This window comes from Eleutherodactylus coqui, chromosome 10 (assembly GCF_035609145.1).
Source record: "Eleutherodactylus coqui strain aEleCoq1 chromosome 10, aEleCoq1.hap1, whole genome shotgun sequence".
In the NCBI taxonomy this organism is placed as follows: Eukaryota; Metazoa; Chordata; class Amphibia; order Anura; family Eleutherodactylidae; genus Eleutherodactylus; species Eleutherodactylus coqui.
Genome location: NC_089846.1, coordinates 140,504,305 through 140,526,170, shown reverse-complemented (window position 1 = coordinate 140,526,170; position 21,866 = coordinate 140,504,305). Strand labels below are relative to the sequence as shown.

The 21,866-nt window shown below is 49.3% G+C and overlaps 2 protein-coding genes across 5 annotated transcripts in view; both read left to right on the top strand.

Moving 5' to 3' along the window:
• Nucleotides 1-16,064, top strand: part of ALKBH6 (alkB homolog 6) — a 30,767-nt gene extending 14,703 nt beyond the window's left edge. The window contains exons 1-7 of one of the 2 annotated variants that reach the window (XM_066581956.1): nucleotides 1,510-1,525; nucleotides 1,605-1,664; nucleotides 2,664-2,732; nucleotides 4,647-4,707; nucleotides 11,513-11,664; nucleotides 11,743-11,859; nucleotides 15,597-16,064. In XM_066581956.1, coding sequence (XP_066438053.1) covers nucleotides 1,614-1,664; nucleotides 2,664-2,732; nucleotides 4,647-4,707; nucleotides 11,513-11,664; nucleotides 11,743-11,859; nucleotides 15,597-15,863 — 717 coding nt within the window. In that variant the 5' untranslated portion in view covers nucleotides 1,510-1,525; nucleotides 1,605-1,613 and the 3' untranslated portion in view covers nucleotides 15,864-16,064. Of the gene's footprint in view, nucleotides 1-1,509; nucleotides 1,526-1,604; nucleotides 1,665-2,663; nucleotides 2,733-4,646; nucleotides 4,708-11,512; nucleotides 11,665-11,742; nucleotides 11,860-15,596 lie in introns of those variants that run through there. The other variant, XM_066581955.1, reaches the window with a different exon arrangement.
• Nucleotides 16,065-21,654: 5,590 nt separating this feature from the next.
• The window catches only part of LOC136580993 (uncharacterized), a 38,470-nt gene continuing 38,258 nt past the window's right edge, over nucleotides 21,655-21,866 (top strand). For all 3 annotated transcript variants that reach the window (XM_066581953.1, XM_066581952.1, XM_066581954.1), the window contains exon 1: nucleotides 21,655-21,753. The gene's annotated coding sequence lies outside the window, so the exon portion shown is untranslated. The remainder of the gene's footprint in view (nucleotides 21,754-21,866) is intronic.

Here is a 21,866-nt window from a genome sequence, read left to right as displayed (position 1 = left end):
CCCATACCGGGGACAGTACCGTACATTGTACAGCCAGGACATGCACCCATACCGGGGACAGCACCGTACATTGTACAGCCAAGACATGCACCCATACCGGGGACAGCACCGTACATTGTACAGCCAGGACATGCACCCATACCGGGGACAGCACCGTACATTGTACAGCCAGGACATGCACGCATACCGGGGACAGCACCGTACATTGTACAGCCAAGACATGCACCCATACCGGGGACAGCACCGTACATTGTACAGCCAGGACATGCACCCATACCGGGGACAGCACCGTACATTGTACAGCCAGGACATGCACCCATACCGGGGACAGCACCGTACATTGTACAGCCAGGACATAGACCCATACCGGGGACAGCACCGTACATTGTACAGCCAGGACATGCACCCATACCGGGGACAGCACCGTACATTGTACAGCCAAGACATGCACCCATACCGGGGACAGCACCGTACATTGTACAGCCAAGACATGCACCCATTCCGGGGACACAACCGTACTTGACGGGTTATCGGGTCGAGTTACAGGATTACAATGTATGTTAATGTAGCAAAACTGAGTCTGTCCATTGCACAGTTGTTATAGTTGCTCATGACTTGAAGGTTGCAGGTTCAATCCCTGCTTGGGTCAGGTAGCCGGTTCACGGTTGACTTAGCCTTTCATCCTTCTGAGGTTGGTAATATGAGTACCCAGCCTGGTGGGGGGTAAATATGACTGGGAAGGCAATGGCAAACCACCCCGCAAAAACAGTCTGCCTAGAAAATATCACGATGTGCCGTCACCCTTGGAGTCAGCCATGACTCGGCGCTTACACCAGGCGACTTTACCTACAGTTTCAAATGGCAACCAAAGAAATAGTAGCTGCATGACATCTTTGGTTCTGCTCCATACATACATGGGTTTATCAAAATCACAAACGGCTGGTTACACAATCCGATACATGAAGACGACTACAATGGGGCCACAAACAGCGATCCCGGTCTGCTGATGACTGGAAACATGCGGTTTGGGGAGGCGAATCCTCCTTTATGTGATTTCTCACCACAAGGTGTGTTTATTCCCACTGGACCCCAATGGAGGCCTATCGTCCCGGCTGTAGGCCTCTCACAGTCAGGCATGGTGGTGGATCCGTCAGGTTTTGGGTGGCCATCTCATGGTATGGCGCAGTACCCACCGTCCTCATAAAAGGGAGAGGCACTGCCAAGGACAGTATGGACATTTCGGCTGGTCAGGTCCACCAATGATACAGACATTATTTCCTGATGGGATTGTCCAGGATGATAATGTCCCTATCCATGCGGCTCGCTATGTCCGGTTTCCGGAGCATCTTCCCTGGCCAGCACAGTCATTATGTCTACCGGGGCTTGAAGAGTTATTACATGCCGAGTGGTCTAATATTCCAGTAGTCACCATTCAGCGCTTGTATGAGTCCAAACTGACCTCAGGTTGTATTACACATTATCAATAAAGTAACCTCAGTAACCATCTAAGGGATTCCATTATTCGGTAAACCCCACACCTTCTGCTTACTGTATATAGTCATCTATAAGATCTGTAACCTGTCTATCCACCTTCCTCCCTACAGGCTGCGGAAATGCAAGCCAATATCTCTGCGGCGGACCTGGAAAACTTCCTTCTAGACAAGGTATCAGTGCTTTTAGCAGCCGGCTGCAGTTGTCGTGTTTCTGGGGGTCTTCTGCATAAATGTTTGTATTTCTGCTGCTGCCTATATCCCTTAGAAGGGCTTCTCACAGACATCCACTTTAAAAATGTGGCTGCTGAGATGATTAGCCTCTCTAAAAGTGGCCCCTGCGGTCGCCTGGTACCAGCGGGTATGGGGCCTTCGCACCCACGACACACAGGTTTTCACCAGTAAATTTCGGCTGCCCCTACATTAGCGTTACATGCTGAGCGCAGCACTCAAAAGAATGGCCACCCATGTAACACACTGCTGAACACTGGCTCCTAGAGGGTCTCCAGAGTGGTAGACCCCCTCTATGATGGTGTTTATGCCCTAATTGGCCTGTAGACCCTTTAAAGAAGTTATCTGGGACTTAAAGGGGCTTACCAAGTAGGAGACAGCTGCAATACAAAACCAGGCCACCGCTGAACAGACGGCATTCTGGCTGTCTGCTGCAGCTTCTTAACAGCTGGTTCATAGTAGACCTCTGTTGATTTGCTATTGATGACCTATCCTAAGGCCTCATGTCTACGGGCGTGAATCCAACCCTGCTCACAGCCGAGGACAGTGCTTACCCGTCCGGAATCTGCTGCCTGTCCGCAATTGAATTAATTGCCTCCAATGATGGGGGAACCGCTGCAAAATGAAGCATGCTGCAATTTGTTTTCTGGACCGCGCAGATTCCACAATTCTAATTTGCGGTGGACATTGGGCCTCAGAATAGGTCATCAATAGTTTCCACCTAGAAAACCCCTTTAAATAGTGATTCTATCCCAAGGGCAGGTACAGTCAATATCAGACTAGTGGGGGTCTAGCTCCCAGCACCCCCACCAGTCAGCTGTCTGGATGGGCCATGGTGCGGCATCTTCATGGTAGCGCCATTCATTACGGAGTAGTTAGCAGGTCTTAGGCTGTAGGGCGGCAGCTAACTGGCCTAATCTAAAGTGTCATCTCTCCTCCTAGGCTCCTCGCGCCGCCTACTACATCCCGGAATACATCACTGCGGCGGAGGAGGAGTATCTGCTGCGTCAGGTACAGTCACCGCATCTTCACCACGTCTATTGACATAACACTTTGCATAGAGGAGGGTTGTGGCGCTGCTGAAGCCTCATCATCCAGAGGGGGCGGCACCCCAAGGTCACCTGGAAACAGTTTTAGTATGTTTTGTACAAAAAAAAAAAATATTATTTTTTAAGACTTGCGTTGCCGCATTCCAAGAGCCATTTTTAGTTTTCAATCCATGGAGCTCCTTAGGGGCTCCTCCGTGATATCGCAGCAAGAAAATCGCAGTAAAGTCACAATTTTTCTCATGAGTTTACTCATGACCCCTGCGTGTTTTTTTTCTGCAGGGGTCTATGGGACTTGTAATGTTAAAATCGTGATCACGCAAAATCACAGTGCGAATTTCACAGTGAAAAAAAAACTGTAGTGGGTAGTCACCCTAAAATAGTCCTGTCAGGAGATCCTACGGGTCCTCTAAGTGCCCGCTGCCCCTCAATCCTTCAGTTCCATCTCCAATTAATAAGATGTTGGACATTACTGCAAAGACCCAGAGCATTTTTATTTCTCCATAGTGCTGCTCTGCGACAGCTTGTTTTTTTGTGTGACGTTATTGGTACCATTTTGGGATACACATGACTTTCTTGCTCATTTTTATTGTTTTTTTGGGGGGGAGAAGGGCATTTTGGCTCCCTATTTCTGCTTTTCTTTTTAATGTTTTTTGCAATTTTTTTTTTTTAAACATTTTTTATGTCCCTATTGTGGACTTGAACCTGTGATTCTATGATTGCTCAGATAATACACTACAGTACTCTTGTACTGCAGTGCGTTATTTCTGTTCTTTGCTTTGACTAGCAATGGCAAAAATTGGATAGGTGATAAAAATTTGATCGGAGGTTGTCTCCCCGCTGAGAACCCCATTGATCCTGAGAACGGGGTCCCGTTTCGCCCTCTTCTCCTGACTGCGGGCTTACTGCACCCATCACAGTAAGGAGGTTGAATGGAGTGGTGGTCGCGCTTGTGCTGTGCTGCTTCATTCGTTTTTCAATGGGACTACCCAGGACAACTAAGTGCTTGTACTCGACTATTCTTGTCAATCCCATTGAATTGGATGGAGCTGTGCTGCTCATGTGTGAACACTGCTCCATTCAGTCTGACGTGACTATGGCTGGGTGCGGCGACAGCAGAAGAGAACACAGGATCCCTGTTCTCAAGGTCAGTGGGGTCCTCTGCAGTGAGACCCCTGCCCATCAGACTTATTACCTATCCTGCAGATAGGTGATAAACGTTACTCTTGGTTCCCTTTAAGCAACAAGTTCTCTTCTCAATGTCAGTGAATAGAAACTTTTTTTGTGTACCTTTAACGTCTGAGAACCCATTGTTCTGCTGTGGGTTTGTTGGCGGCTGTCCGGTATTGGCCTGAAGTCAATGACAGGAGAGGGATGTGTACAGCCTTAGTGTTTAGCGCACATGGAATTACCTACATTAAAGGTACCTTCAGACGGGCTGATAGCGATTATAGCGACTGTCGGCTCGTGTAAGCACGGCCCGCGACAGGGCACAGAGTGAGAAGTTGCGGAGAGGTCGCTAGTTGTCCTATTCCGCTGAGCTGAAGTGGAACAACTACTAAGTGACTTCTCACAAATTGCGCAATCTCTCAGCGACTGCCCGCTTGCAGTGATTGGAGGCGATTCTGCGCCCATTCTCTGACACCCTACTGCTCCCATGTAACAGCACAGAGCAGTAGTCGCTAGAATGGCTTCTGTGCCCAGCAGTCACACAGTGTAACGGTACCTTTATACCGCACATTGTTCCACACCCGCAGATGTGTGAGCAGGACTAGATCAGCCTTTCATCTTGTGGATGCGCTAATAACACAACTTGGCATCTCCAGTCATTGTAAATACTGCATTTCCCCCCATCTTACCATGTCCGTCTCTCCATCAGGTCTACAACGCTCCAAAGCCAAAGTGGACTCAGCTGTCAGCGAGGAAGCTGCAGAATTGGGGTCAGTAGGAACTGTTCTTAATCGCCGTACCCTGACAGAAGCCGATCACAGATGGGAAGGTTTTTCCTTGATCCAATATGATTATATCAGGATACCCGATGCTAAAGTTGCTTTAAAGCGGTTTGCCCAACGGGAACCCCAGAAATGCCCATTCCAATAACCTCGATGCAGTCAGATTCCTTTAAGGCCCAGTGATAAGTGATAATCGTTGGGTGTAAATGTGCCAGCTTTCACTTTTTTGCTGAACGGTGGATTTCAGTTTAGCATGAAATCTATCCCTCTGCAGAACAGCTGATAAGACGGACCGCACGCTGTGTTCTGCCCAGGGAGCAGAACAAGGGGGATGTATTTAGAGAACAGCGGGTGGTCTGTTCCCTGAATTCAACTCCCGCCGGCTCACAGGCTACTAATTGGTACTAATAGGCATTAGTAACAATTAGTAGTTTATGGAAAAACGATCGATCTAAAGCCATCTTATGAGCGATCATCTTTGTGTCTAAATGCACCTTTATTCTAGTATTCCACAACCTAGACAATCTGATAGTCCGGCACTTGTTTTTGACACGACCAGTCCATGTTCTACACTCTTCTCTGTCAGGTCATATTATTACTGGTGACCCTCTGGTCTCGGGATACGATTCACCAAGCACAATACTTTATGAGCTCGTTGGTTCCTAATGATCATGTGATAAACGATAATTAGCAGGACTCCTTGTTATTGAATACGCTCACCTTTGTACGGGTGATTTCAAGGTTCTGATAACACATTAGTAACGCAGCAGAGATACGGACAGCGGCGCAGCGCCACGCGGGATGTAAGCTGATCACATATGTTATATTGTAGGAGGCCACATTCAGGGTACGGAGCTGTGTCCTAACATCAGCGATGCTATGTGTTATGGCGGCCTCACACGGGCGTGTTTGTGCCCGCAGTGCCCAGAGGATAGAGCTCATTGTTTTCAATGGGTTCCTTCTCACTTTTGCTTTTGGGCATGCATTTGTGCACAAAATAAAAACCGCAGCATGCTCAATTTTGGTGCGCACTAAAGGCACCGAAGGAGTCTATGAATTGCGCAATTTTGTAGTGGAAACAACACACCGGGACTAATTACGGGTGTGCAGCCTTCCCACGGCGATGTGAACCGACACTGGCAGCACAGAAGGTACAGTAAAATGCGCCGATACACGCATGATAGCGCCACCTTCACTGCGCCAAAAGTCCCGCTATCGCCCGTGTTTTTGCAGTTACCCTCGTGTGAAGCCAGCCTTGAGAATGAAAGTGAGAATGAACCCATTAAAACGCAGTATACAGACAGGCTGGTGTGAAGAAGCCCAAAGTGAGACAATATTCTTGGTTTTAGTTATTGATATTTGCCTAGAAGCTCCTAACGCTCATTGTGCCGCAGGCGAGGGTTAAACGTCTGACTGGTGGTGGTTTCATCCCTGAGACCCCCACTGATCCTGAGCGGCGGTCCTTTGTCCTCCTCTTTTCCTCACTGCCAGCTTGCTGCACCCACCGCTGTACCCAGTGAGGTAGTGATGGGCACACATGTGCGGTGCCGCTTCTTTCAATTTCAATGGAACTACCAGAGACAGCGGAGCGCTCCTACTCCGCTATTTCCGTCAGCCCCATTGAAGTCGTACATGTGAGTGCAGCTCTTCATTCAATCTGGTGGTTGCAGGGTAGTTCATCTTTTTTCTGGCAGTGACCCTCCGGTTCTGGGGTATAATCCTGCAGAGCGGGTATATTACCTCCAGTGGTTCTTCTCTGCAGCTCTTCCAGTCCTCCATTTCTAGGCCTGTTTTTGCTTTTCCAAGATGACGGCAGCAATTATCTGACTACCTACATCTTGTGCAATGTTCTCTGATTGGCCAATGCTGATCACATGAGAAGCCCTGACCAATAAGAAAACAGGTACACAGTAGTGTAACCCTATCAGTGCACTATGGGAATTAGGTAGGCTAAAGATTGCATCGGCCATCCTGGAGAGCTGGAAATGTCACCTGGAAGCGGCGGAACGGAGGGAGGCAGAAAACACCCTTTATTTCCTCTGATTGGGCTAAAGGAACTTACCTGTAATAATACAACCTATCGCATGATGGGGGAGGGGTATAAAATATAAAACCTAGTACAAAGAACATGGATATTTGTAGAGTACAGAAAGTCATTTAAGAAGAGTTTTCCTACCACTGGGACCGCAACAATCACGAGAACGAGGACCCGTAAGTTCACCAAATGATGGAGCTGCGGTCATGCTTGCACGCTCATTTTAACGTGACTGCTGGACGAGTACAGCACTCCGCTATCATGCCGACCCATTGAGAGGAGTGAAGCAGTAGTGAGCACATGTGGCCGCTGTTCCCTCTTCTCGTGATTGGTAGGGGTCCCGGCCGTCAGACCCCACTGATCACATAGTTATCCCCTATCCATTTGTGTACATACACTCCGCACGCCTTGATGTGTCGGAGCTGCAGACTGGCATTAGGAGTTAATAGTTCACAAGGAACAATAAGGTAATTGCATTGTCTTGGGGTTTATGTCTTAGTGCCATGTTTGCGCCTCGCCCTGGCTTGTCCAACTGCGCCCTCAGGCTCTTGGCACAGGACAAGGCTTTGTAGGAGATGAAAGGAAGCTTTGAGCGATGATTGGTTTGGCGGCTGCCACATTTATTCCCTCCTAATGATTAAACTCATAAAATAACACAATTGCCAAATTAAAGATAAACAGGTTAACGAGTGAGAAGATCAGTAGGATCCGCGTGGATCTGCAGGCTGTGGGCCGGGATTTGTCTGATTCGCTTCCCACTATCACCTTCTGGCAGTAGAAATGATGTATCTAAGCATTGAACACTCTGATGAAAGGGAGCCTGTCACAACCCATCAGCACTATAAGGCTGGGGTCACACTGTAAGGCTGGGGTCACACTATAAGGCTGGGGTAACACTATAAGGCTGGGGTCACACTGTAAGGCTGGGGTCACACTATAAGGCTGGGGTCACACTGTAAGGCTGGGGTCACACTGTAAAGCTGGGGTCACACTGTAAGGCTGGGGTCACACTGTAAGGCTGGGGTCACACTGTAAAGCTGGGGTCACACTGTAAGGCTGGGGTCACACTGTAAGGCTGGGGTCACGCTATAAGGCGGGGGGGTCACACTGTAAGGCTGGGGTCACACTATAAGGCTGGGGTCACACTGTAAGGCTGGGGTCACACTGTAAGGCTGGGGTCACACTATAAAGCTGGGGTCACACTGTAAGGCTGGGGTCGCACTATAAAGCTGGGGTCACACTGTAAGGCTGGGGTCACACTGTAAGGCTGGGGTCACACTATAAAGCTGGGGTCACACTATAAGGCTGGGGTCACACTATAAGGCTGGGGTCACGCTGTAAGGCTGGGGTAACACTATAAAGCTGGGGTCACACTGTAAGGCTGGGGTCACACTATAAAGCTGGGGTCACACTATAAGGCTGGGGTCGCACTGTAAGGCTGGGGTCACACTATAAAGCTGGGGTCACACTATAAAGCTGGGGTCACACTATAAGGCTGGGGTCACACTATAAAGCTGGGGTCACACTATAAGGCTGGGGTGACGCTATAAGCGGGGGGTCACGCTGTAAGGCTGGGGTCACACTGTAAGGCTGGGGTCACACTGTAAGGCTGGGGTCACGCTATAAGGCTGGGGTCACGCTGTAAGGCTGGGGTCACGCTGTAAGACTGGGGTCACGCTATAAGGCTGGGGTCACGCTATAAGGCGGGGGGTCACGCTGTAAGGCGGGGGGTCATGCTGTAAGGCGGGGGGTCACGCTGTAAGGCTGGGGTCACGCTATAAGGCTGGGGTCACGCTATAAGGCGGGGGGTCACGCTATAAGGCGGGGGGTCATGCTGTAAGGCTGGGGTCATGCTGTAAGGCTGGGGTCACACTGTAAGGCTGGGGTCACGCTATAAGGCTGGGGTCACGCTGTAAGGCTGGGGTCACACTGTAAGACTGGGGTCACACTATAAGGCTGGGGTCACGCTATAAGGCTGGGGTCACACTATAAGGCTGGGGTCACGCTATAAGGCTGGGGTCACGCTATAAGGCTGGGGTCACACTGTAAGGCTGGGGTCGCACGGGTTGTATTCTCGGCGGAAATCTTGCGGTTTTGCCGCAGCGAAAAACCGCAAGATTTCCACTGGGAAAGCGCAGCTTCAAAACCCGCGGCACATTATGCTTCGCCACATGCTTTTCTGTTGCAGCCGGCTCTCCCATGGAGGAGAGCGCGGCCGCAGCAGACAAAATAAAAAGAATGGACATGCTGCGTCCCAGGAATCTGCGCCGCAGCGCCGGCTTTGCAGTGACAGATTTGCCGCCCCGTGTGGACGAGATGGCTGGCTAAATCCAGGATTAGCAGCCACAGGCGGATTTGCTGCAGTGAAATTCCGCAGCAAATCCGCCCTGTGCGAACCCAGGCTTAGGGTATGTTCACACATGGCAGAAATGGTGTGGAGTTTCCACAGTAGAAAATATGCACCAAAATCGGCGTCATTTCTGTATCAAAATTTACACCATTGGCGCAGATCCGCAGCTGACATCACTGAAAGGGAGAAGTCAGCTGCAGATCTAAACCAAAATCAATGGAAAATCCGCACCGTCTCCACTATGTGTGATTTATACTCCAAACTAAGTTATGGTGCTCATTGACCAGGGTCTAAGGAGTCCAAGGATGTAGTGTTTATCCTCACCCGGCTCACCTGTGGACTCACCTTTGCAGCACATCTCTATTGGAGTGCGCACACACAGCTGCAGACATGAGGCAGCTGGCGACGGCTTCCATGGGTGACTATACAACTGCATCCCCAGACTCCTCGGACCCGCCATAAGAGCACCATCATATAGTTTGTAGTGCTTATAGATGGTGACCGGTTCCCTTTAAACTGATCTGAAGAAACACCGATAAAGGGGCTTATAGACGGAACAATTATCGCTCACAAAATCGTTCCAATGACCCAAAGTGAGCGATAATGACCCAAAGTGAGCGATAATGACCCAATGACCCAAAGTGAGCGATAATGACCCAATGACCCAAAGTGAGCGATAATGACCCAAAGTGAGCGATAATGACCCAAAGTGAGCGATAATGACCCAATGACCCAAAGTGAGCGATAATGACCCAAAGTGAGCGATAACCAGTAGCCGCGAGCCTATGACTGACTGATGAACAAGAATCGCTCACTTTTAGTTTCTCCGTTTTCTGCAGGCATAAAAAGCATCGTTGGCTCGTTCTCTCATCGTTGGTTTCAGCAGCGCTCCTTCAGTCCCCGTATTCGCTTGTACACGGGCTGAGCGAGCCAACGATGCATTTACCTGTCTAACACAGGTGAGGCCCGAAGAATCAGACCGTCTAAGGAGCAGAATAGCCAATCAATATCCATGGTGATAAAACGGCACGTTCAGACTGATCAGATGGGCACAGCGATGTCCAGGAAAGTACATGAGGGCATGAGAGAAGCCAGACGGACCCCGTTTACAGCCAATGGGGTCCACGGAGCGCTCTCCATTTCTGCCATTGAACAGATCTGACATTCCATGACGGAACTGGAAACAGAGAGCTGAACATAAATGTGAACAGAGTCTTAAACAGAACTACCATACATTAGTGATCCCCAACATGGTGGAATTAGTTTGTTTATTCCATTATTCACTTATAATTGTTATGATTGATACAAAGATCAGTCCAGCGGTTCAGTTGTGGGGCTCTGCATGTATTCATTCCTACTGAATATCAGCATCTAATCAGTGGGATTTGGGTAATAATGTTATTTGCCGTTTAAAGCAACCCTGCGGTTTGGGGACAAAGTTCTACCCTGAGTTTGGAGGGTGGAGGGAGCTTAGTGCCTCGACTTGATTCCCTTGCCTCTGGTTCCCATTTCTGTTTTCAGGCGGCCAACACCATTTTTAGGATACCTAATCATGCATTGTTTGTGTTAGGACTATGAATGCACTAAACCTGATTGTGATTAGCCAGCAGGGATCACATGAGCAGCACTGGCCAATCACTAGAGTAGTTAAAAATATAGTGGTGGCCTGAAAATGGGAGAACTGGTGGAATGGTGGGACCGCTGAGAAGATCCAACACCGGTAATACACCTCGCCCATCCTCCAGTCCCAGGACACAATTATTTCCTGAAATCCGAGAGATTCTTTAAAAAAGGATTTCAGTCTCATCTGGATTCCCATCTCTTTATGATCGATGGGGATCTAGCCTCTAGGGCACCCATGGATACTAAGACAACATGGGACATAGGGCTGATTCCCCACGGCAAACCCTTTACTGTTCTCCTTGCACATCGGCGCAGCTGGCCGCTTGGCAGTGCAGAGAACTGGGGGTGTAGAAAAAACTCCAGAATTAGTGGAGCGGCTGCTGTAAATGTATATAGAGGCTGCGATGGGCTCAGAGTAATACCTCAACTGTAGAAGGTACATATGATGTATGATCAATGAGAAGACAAAAACTGGTGGACCATGCAGCTTTCCCATAAAGAAGGCTTCCAAGACAGGAAGAGTAAGCCTGACATCTCTTGTTAGACCATAAACCTGCATGTAGATGCGTTTGCCCCTTCCTCACTGATGCTGGGGGGTACGCCTCTATGGTTGGGTTGATGTGCTTAGCTGCATGGAGTTGAAGGTTCCTGCAGACGTCAGGTTTAATCTATCTGCCATTGAAACCTTCTTTATAGGAAAGCTGGCCATACACCAGTCCTTGTGTTCTCACTGACCGAGGTGGGACCCATGTGGACCTGTAGTTCATAGGTAAACCTTGTTACAGGAGGTCTTCCCCACCCTCGGGGCATGGTGCCCGAAAACCTTCCCAGCTGGCTCCAGACATATACCAACAAGATCTCCTCTCTGGAATTGTTTGGAGGGAACTGTGCCAACCACGTGCTGGTGAACGAGTACAATCCTGGAGAGGGGATAATGGTGAGTGAGCGTTATACGGAGTATATAGACGTTATTACATGACACATAGTCGCTCACTGCTCTGTGTTTATCTTACAGCCACATGAGGACGGGCCCCTGTACTATCCTACTGTCACCACCATCAGCTTGGGCTCACATACTCTTCTAGATTTCTATCTCCCTCTCAACAGACAACTTTCGGATGAGGAGGACCAGGTGAGCAGCTTTTCGTTGCGTCTTACCTTCCCATTCCTAAACGATTTTTCCCAGTATTACAAGTGGTGACGTATTGCCTAGATATGCTATCATGTGTCCATCTGTAGGGACCGACCTGCTGATCTTGGAGGAAGAACCCCCTGTTGGCACTTCCCTGGCTCAGCATCACTCATGGGCACCCAGTATTGTTCTCAGGATTGGCAGAGCTTCCAGTGATGGCCCTAAGGGCACCCCGTCAGGGACACGCTTCCATCAGGCATCATTTAGCTTAAGTATATAGTTCTCCATTCAGTGTCCCCCTCTATTAGTCAGCCCCCAAAATGTGTGGCTTGTGGACTTCGTCTTGCCGCGCGTTACATGGTCATCGGTTCATTTGAATGGACGCAATGCAATTCTACATTGTTCCTGTAGTAATCGCTGCAGGACGCGTCTGGTCAGCTGCCACCTTAAAGGGGTTTATCCCGTTTGATCATGCACTGGCATATCTTTAGCATTTGCCAGTACTAAGCATGAAGTTGCATCAGCGCTGCACCTCCTTCACTCCTGACCACCCGGCTGTGCAGAGAACTGCAATTAAGGGAATAGAGCCGTGCTGCCGATCTGTGCACCGCCGGTGGCTGGGGCGCCGCTCTGCAGGTTGAACTATGAAAGGGGCTGTAGCACTAAGGGAGTCCTTCAACCCCTTTATCCTCAAGAGGTCGTAGACCGCAGAATATAGTTGGCAGAGATAGATCCGGTGACCATATAATATTTATAGGACTTGGTAGACCGCTGGCTAATACCTGCTGTTGGGTTATTCCTGTATGATGAGAGGGGTCTGGCAGCTGATTCTGCTTAGCCAAATGTACAGGGTGGGCCACGGAAAAGTAGCCCGCCTCTGATCCCAGCACCACACTCTTGAAAGCTGTCGGAAAAAAAAAATATATATATATTGCCTTTATTGCCTATAGTAGCCAATCACAGAGTAGCTTTACCTTAGCAGTATAAGAAATGAAAGCTGCGCTGTGATTGGTTGTTTTGGGAACAAAGACGGATTTTCTTCTAGGTAGCTTTCATAAATCTGCCCCACGGTGTTCTCCCTGCAGCAGGGAATAGTTATTGTGGAAGCGGAAAGTAGATCAATTAGGGAAATGCAAGAGGCCTTCGCCGAACATTATAATCAGAGCCGGTTCAGAAATGGTGCCAAACTGGGTCTGTCGCAAATATGAGGAAACCGTCAGTCCGGACATCTGAAGTCGTTCATCACATTCAGCAGCGTATTACAAATAGCCCTTGAAGATCCTCTCGGAGACGGTTCCAGCAAGTTGGAGTATCAGGAACGACGTGTCGGCGAACGCTGAAATCTCTGAACCTGAAACCGCCCTGAATAACGTGCAAAAACTGAAAGAGCGCGACAAGCTAAACACGTAGATTACTGCATGCGGCTGCTGACTGGGATTGCTGGAGGGCCGCTGGAGCCATTGCTGTACTTTATGATGGATGAAGCGGGATTTCATTAATCAGGTCATATGAATTCACAGATACGAGGTCCTGGTCTACTGAATATCCCCACCTGACTCACAAAACACCGCAGCACCACCGGAGAATTGGCGTTTGGTGCGCAGCGTCAGGAACACGAATAGTCGGCCCAATGAATATCGCAGTTTCTGGACATGTTTGAACATTTTTACAACTAACAGCAGAAAAAAGAACGTACTGCATAACCCAACAAGATGGGGCAACATGCCGCACCTCCCACGACTCACTGGCACAGGTTCATGAACCGTTTCCGGAAGAATGAACTCTGAACAAGGGTAATGACCCGCCACCACGCCCTCGGACTTGTCCACATGCGATTTTTATCTGTGGAGAAATTTAAAGCAGAAAATGTATGCCGATAATCCTCACAGCCTGGATGAGCTGAAGGAAAACATCATGAACACTCATCACCGTTGAAGAGCTGCAGGCAGTATCAGCCAACATGTTGTAACGTACCCACAGCTGCATAGAGGTGAATGGGGACCCCTTACAGCGTCTGTTGTAACGTGGGAAAATTAATAAAGCTGTCGAAAAAACAATCCACTAGCTCTTTCTTCCTGTTGCAGTATTGTCCGAGGCAGAATACTTTTCAATGGTCTACCGTGTACATAGTAAAGGAGTAATTCTAGGGTTAACACTGATATCCTACATCCTACAACCAGATTTACTCTTGAATCTTGCATATTCTAAGAAATGATATTACTTTACTTCATAAAAAATCCCTATTATGGAATACTGGGTGACTTGGGACAATGCCATTTCTACATGTGGCATTGATTTCATTGGTAGTAGATAACCGCTGATATCGGCGGGGCTTCTAAAGAAGATTCTGGTCTGTTCAAAACCTTTGGCGAGTTCTGGGGAGGTTGGAGCTTTACCAACCCTCCAGCCACTTATATGACAGTCATTGGGAGACCCACCGCATATCTGACAGTCAGTGGGAGACCCACCGCATATCTGACAGTCATTGGGAGACCCACCGCATATCTGACAGTCAGTGGGAGACCCACCGCATATCTGACAGTCATTGGGAGACCCACCGCATATCTGACAGTCAGTGGGAAACCCCCCGCATATCTGCCAGTCAGTGGGAGACCCACGGCATATCTGACAGTCAGTGGGAGACCCACGGCATATCTGACAGTCAGTGAGAGACCCCCCGCATGTCTGACAGTCAGTGGGAGACCCACGGCATGTCTGACAGTCAGTGGGAGACCCACAGCATGTCTGACAGTCAGTGGGAGACCCACGGCATGTCTGACAGTCAGTGGGAGACCCACGGCATGTCTGACAGTCAGTGGGAGATCCACGGCATGTCTGACAGTCAGTGGGAGACCCACGGCATGTCTGACAGTCAGTGGGAGACCCACGGCATGTCTGACAGTCAGTGGGAGACCCACGGCATGTCTGACAGTCAGTGGGAGACCCACGGCATGTCTGACAGTCAGTGGGAGACCCACGGCATGTCTGACAGTCAGTGGGAGACCCACGGCATGTCTGACAGTCAGTGGGAGACCCACGGCATGTCTGACAGTCAGTGGGAGACCCACGGCATGTCTGACAGTCAGTGGGAGACCCACCGCATATCTGACAGTCATTGGGAGACCCACCGCATATCTGACAGTCATTGGGAGACCCACCGCATGTCTGACAGTCAGTGGGAGACCCACCGCATGTCTGACAGTCAGTGGGAGACCCACGGCATGTCTGACAGTCAGTGGGAGACCCACGGCATGTCTGACAGTCAGTGGGAGACCCACGGCATGTCTGACAGTCAGTGGGAGACCCACGGCATGTCTGACAGTCAGTGGGAGACCCACCGCATATCTGACAGTCATTGGGAGACCCACCGCATATCTGACAGTCATTGGGAGACCCACCGCATGTCTGACAGTCAGTGGGAGACCCACCGCATGTCTGACAGTCAGTGGGAGACCCACCGCATGAAACAAAGTAATAGAGTCATTTGCAATTCTAAGTATGAAAATAGCAAAACAGGGAATTCAAAAAGCTGCAATTTTTGAAAGCCCGAGGTATTTTGAAATGGTTTTGTGGGAATTGTCATCAAAAAAATGTGACTTGACCGCAGTGTCTGAATATACCCTGATAGAGCGTTAATCAGCCTACTGGCCCGCTGTCGGCCTGCATCTCCCTATTACATTGCTCTTGGTGCGGATGTGCTTGGGGGTTATTCTGACTACCTGTTGTCTATATTCCAGGTCCCGAGGACAGAAGAGCAGCGACATGTTCTCTCCCTCCTGCTGGAGCCACGGAGTCTTTTTATTTTACGTGAGGACTTGTATAAGAATTACCTCCATGGGATTCGCCCGTTGTGTCAGGACACGCTAGACCACAAAGTGGCCAATCTGGAGCAGTGCACGGCCCGAGTGGAGGAGACATTACCCAGGAGGACTCGAGTCTCATTGACCATCAGATTTGTTCCCAAAGTGCTGAAAACAACCCTTTTTCTAGGGAAGAAAAAGTAAGAGCTGTCCGCCTGATTCAGTCCATTCAGCGAGCTGCGGAGAGCATTGTGGTTGCCATTCAGGAGCCCAGGAAAGCTGAATGACTGCCCCTATTGGAGCTTGACTTGCATCCTTTCTCGTTTTCTTCCAGCTTTTCAAGAAACAGATGTAACTAAGAATTGGATAATGATACTTTTAATGAAGACGGATCAAGGAATGATATTTATGTGTTATGGTATAATTCTCTGTAGTGAAACTTTCCATATTTGGGGATTTCTTTAGAAGGATTGTTCAGGAAGGCAAAATCCTTACCCGGACCTGCCGCGCTGGATCCTCCACTTCTGTCCCGGGTCTATCACCACGTCATGTGGTATGGACCCTCTCTGTGCCCATCACGTCATTGGAGGGCTTTGCCAGGTTATAAAGTTATCCCCATCCACAGTATATGGGACAACGTCCTGATCGGAGGGGTCTAACCATTTGGACCCCCACATTCCTAAGAACGGGGCTTTGGCCGACTCTGAAGTGAATGGACCAGAGGCTGTGCAAGCGTGCCGCTGCTCCATTAACTTCAGTAACCATGCCGCTGATTGCTGAAATGCTTATAAGTGGTAATCTGACACTGTCATTGAATTTAATGGAGCTACGGCGTACATTTGTGACCTTCGCTGCATTCACTCAGGGACTGACCGGACCCCTGTTCTTGGGATTTGTGGGGGTCTCGGCAATCGAACCCCGACCAATGAAAGTTATCCCCTAACCTGTAGATAGGTGGTTACTTTATAATTTAGCACAACCCCTTTAATAACTAAGCTAGCTTCTCATCAGAGAAAAGGGCTGGCATAGTTAGTAAAATGAGCCGGACAGCCAGCCCCCTCCTATGGCATAATGGGCAAAGAGAGTGTCTGTACTGCATAACCTGTCGTCATACCCTGGCCAGAAGCGGAGGTCAGACACCAATACCTGCTAAGGATTTTGCCTCCTTGAAAACACCTTTACACTCCTCAAAATTACCAGCAGCCTCCTATACGGCGCTGCAGTGCCCAGGACTACGCCTCAGAACAGGGGGGTTTGTCTTTGGAGACCTCTTCCTCAACCACATGCAATGTAATCAGGTAGTTGGGGCACTTAGAGGGGGATTCTCAAAACCAACCTTTATATGGACAGACTTCACTATAACCAATGGCCCTGGTCCTTCCCAGCAGACACCCCCCCCCCCCCCATAACAGAACCTCCTCCAAACTTCACTGCTGTGACAATGCGGTCATGTAGAATCCCCTCTCCGGGAGCCCGCCATACCCAGGTGTGGCCATCCAATGTGAGGTTGGTGATCTGTGATTCAGCTGCCCATGACGCTTGTTGCTGCCACTCGTGTACAGTCCAAGAATGACGTTCCAAACACCATCGCAGGCGCTTCTGTGTATTCACTGCTGTGATGTTCGGCTTCTGCTCAGCCACTTGTCCGTGGTAACCCTTCGCATGCCGTTCCCTACAGATGGCTCTGATGCTAATGGATGTTCCAATGGCCTGTGAAACCTCCTGAGCGAGGGCAGGTGATGTGTGTGATGTCTTCACGGCTTGTAGACGCCTTCATTGTCCACGTTCTGTCCGTCTACGTGGTCTCCCTGAACCTGGCCGCACCGCACACACCAGAGGTTTTCCATTTCCGAATAACATTGCCAACGGTGGACTTTGGAAGGTTCAAAAGCGCTGCAATGCCCTGTACTGATTGGTTGCTCAGGTGACCCCGCTGGAGGTCTGTCAGCTCTACACTGGGATCCTCTCCTTTATACCTAATGCTCACACATCCGATCTATATATGTCCTTCACCTGACAGCACAGGATTGGTGGGGGGGCGCAATACTTTTGCCAACATGGTGTATTGCTGTGTATTACTACGGGTCATAACTGGGAGCTGCAGATCGGAGTCCTGCACGTTGCACTTCTACTTCAGTGGAATGATAAGACCGATTAGCAGAGTGATCAATAGAGCGAACCGATTAGCTGGAAGCATAGTACAAGGACGGGCGATAAATGCTTTACTTCCAGTTTCTGTCTTTTTGCATTTGTATTTGCATGTATGACCGGGGGCGTTATAATCAGTCTCCGTGCACGTATCCTAGTTACCCCGTAGACTTGGACCTTAGAGCACATTGTCCACTGAGGAGTTCCTACATCAGCTATGGAGTATGAGTGTGTATTGGGTATCTGCTGCTCGTTGTCTATATGGCGCTTCTCTTCTGGATTAGCGGCTTTTCATACAGCTTTACTTCATTTCGAACAATTTCCCAGGTAACATTCATTCGGATCACAATAAAAATCCTTCCAATTTGCCATTTGTACCTGCAGGTTTCTGTTTATAGGAGTGCCCATCTTGGGTGGCATCTCTGCCACTCCCTTACCCCCAGCAATGTATGTAGATGAAGCATTTATCATTGCTGTAGACCATAAAGTTTGAGGCAGCCATTTTTCTATGTGGATTATAAATATAAATGTGAGATTGTTGCCTGATGGTTGTTGTGGTGAGAAGGAATACTTGTTCTGTGATTCCATGCCTATAGGCAACAGTTAGCTAGGGTACATGTCAGAACCAACCACCATGGCATCATAGAACTGGATGTCTCTCAGATGACCTATTTGTGGAATATCGGGAGCCACCCTTAAGGGCTCTCTCACATGGGCGTCGGAATTGTTAGGTTCGTCCGCCGCCAACATAAAGACGTGTGAGCGGGCGCACAAATCTAACATCTGTGTGCCCGTTCTAACGACCCCTGCCCGGCACATATACACCGAGCTCGCAGTGCCGTCGGTCAGGGGGAGACAGTTTAGCTCTGCTAAATTGTCTCCCCCTTCCCTCCCACTCGCTGGCTCTCAGCAAGGAGAGGAGGCGGGATGGGGCAGGAGCTAGTATGCTAAGCTCTCGCCCCCTCCGCCCCTTGTCGGCAGCCAGCAATGGGAGGGGGCGGGAGCTTAGCATCTAGCTCTGCCCCTCCCATTGCAAATAGCCGGCAAAAGGCGGAGAGGAGGAAAAAAGAGGGAGAGAGTTTAGCAGTCTGCTAAACTCCTTCCCACCTCCCTTCTCCGGCAGCTGTCATAGGCTCCCATAGGAGTCTATGGGAGCTGCCGCCGTATTCCGGCCAGAAAGATAGTTCCAGGACTATCTTTCCTGGTTGGCGTAAAACCGCCCATCTGATCTGATGCATTGGAATCCAATGCATCAGATGGTAACGAATATCAGCCATCCGTGAAAACGGCAGCTGATATACCCTCGTGTGAACAAAGCCTTGGGCCTGGATCCATTTACACGTGTAGTGATGTTTCTCACCAAAGAAGTGGATCTTCTCAGCCGCAGTTGGCTTGGCACTGGGTAGATTGGGGTGTTGAGCCTGAGGAGTTTGCCCGTTCTTCACCCTTAAACCCCTATAAGGAAGTGTGGATTCACAGATCGCAGTACCCAAAATAGTCACTGATTGGGTATATTGTATCAAAGTCAGGGCCACCACAAGGGAAGCAGTGAGGATGAGGCTAGCTGGAGGATTAGATGGAAGCCTAGTCAAAATATGGGCCCAGGAGTTAGCACCAGGTCTATTACCATAGGTGCCAGACAACAAAGCCAAGTGTGACAGTAGCATAATCCAGTAACCTATCCAGGTGACGGTCAGTGCCAAATAGCAACAGGAACAATAGCCAAACAAAGGATGTACCTTAATATGCAGGTGAGGGATCTATGGCATCTCCTTTAAATACACCGTCAGGCCTGAAGTCATTAGCGGCCACCGGAAGAAAGTAGTGAGCTGCACTTGCATCGGCTTTGCTGGAGTGGAAGAGGTGGCAACCAGTTGCCTACCGAATGAACATGGCTGGAGCTGTGGCTACCCTTGGGGATACGCAACTAGAGGTAGGTGACGTTAGTAACAAACCATGGTAAAACACAGGAATGCACATCCGGTCCTCATGGGCCCCAATAAGTCATGTTTTCAGGATCTCCTATAGTAAGGCACTGACGATAGTTACATCACCGGTGCAACACTGAGGAAATCCTGAAAACATGACCGGTTGGGGCTCCATGAGGACTGGAGCTGCGCACCCCTTGGTCCAACAGCTTGTGCAAACAGCCATGTCTTAATAGGGGTGTAACAAACCATTGTGCAAGGTGCAATATGTTCACAGCTATTAGGGGAATCCATTGCCTTCAAGCTTAAAAAGAAGAAAGCAGCTTGGCCAGGTAAGAGCAGAACACTCCCATATGGCCCTCCAGGGATATCAGGACCCCCGGCCAGACAGAGAAACATTGTATGCCAGTGTCCGTCCTAAACAAATAGTTGTAGGCAGTTTGGGTGCAAAATGCATGACGACATAGGGATCTATTTCCTCCATCATCGTAGGGTTATGCGCACGGATAGTGGAAACATTCCGCAGGTAAGTGCGGCTTTACACAGGACAACCATTGTCTGAAGAGCAACTCGATAGAGAAAATATAAGTAACAGTCGTTCCAAATAAACGCAGTGCGGGAAAGAAATCACAGCATGCCCTGTCTTTGGGCGTTCCCTCAGAACACCCCCCACCCACTGTTTTCAATGGGGCTGAAAAACACATCACGGCGTGCACGCAAGTGCGATGCGAGGTTCCCGATTGACAACATTTGCCGATCCTCCGCCACGGCTGAAAGCTGCACCAGAGGATCGCAACTACCCAAAAAACTGACGGGAGGCGTTTTTGACAAAAAGCCTTGCATCTTCGAGGACATTGTATGAGCAGGATTTTGGGCTGAGTGTCACACTCCCAGGACGACCTGCGGTTGTACTTCTCTTCTGTCCGTCCGATCTTCTGGTTCCAGGTTTCATTTTTGGCTGTTCAAGACGTCTGATGCATTCTTCAAGCTACCTAATCCTCATAGTGCATTGGTAGTGTTAGACTACCAGCGCACTATACCTGCTCACTGATTGGCCAGATCTGCTAACATGATATGCACTGGCCAATCGGAGAGCTTTGCACAGTGTGCATTAAGTAGTCAGAAAATGTCTGCGGCCATCCAGGTGAAGTTTAAGGTGGGATCAAAACTGGCAGACCAGAAAGGCGGCACAGAAGAACAACTGCAGGTAATATACCCCGTACCGCCTCTTGTCCCAGAATAGAATTTTGTCCTGAAATTGGAATTTTGCTTTAAATGATACAATTCTGTCTTCCTGCAGCCACCACTAGGGGGAGCTTTACTGCATACTGTTAAATCACTCATTTCACTGACATTTTGGGGGATTTCAGTTCTAACGTGTATGGCCAGTTTTGATGTTTTGCATCAGTGTACAATGACAATCTCAAAATGTAGACTAGAAGACCAGATGGCGTCGTCAGAGCGGGTATTGTGTTCTGTTGCTGTATCCGCTTCCTTCTAGAGGATTATTTTACGGCATGTTTATTTTGTCATGTCGACATCTGCCTTGTTTTGCCAGTATTTGTGTCTGACTCATCATCTGTGTGACAGTCTCTTTATCAGCGTCCTCCTGGCATATTGTGAACGGTACACACGAATTCTGCACGCCGCACAAAGCGCCAAATTAGTGCTTGGCTTTGAAAACAAGAAGTAGAAAGTGATCCAGTAGCCCCCGTCTGCACTGAACCCTGCATGAGGCCCTGCGGATGCTGGAAGTAGACAGTAGAAGGATTCACATGCTGCCATTAAGGCCAGTATACCTTTCTGCGCCCAATGGGTTAAATAGTCTGTTTGAGCTGCGGTGTGCTGAGTGAGAGGTAGAGCCGCCCCTTTTACCTGGGTCAGGTAACCTAATTCTGTACGTCCTCTTGGGGTGTGTCCACAGCGATCCCTCCCCAGGAGTGAGACAGAAATGTCAGCAAGCCCATCATCTGGAAGCATCCCTGTGTGAGGATCCCCGCAGGACGCTGGGTTTTACGGTAGGTGAATCGGATAGCTATATGCTAAGAGTGAACTGAACCGGGAGTTTAGCAATCAGTTCTGTAGACCAGATACATAGTAGTTACAGATGGTCCATCGCGGAGTTTGTCAT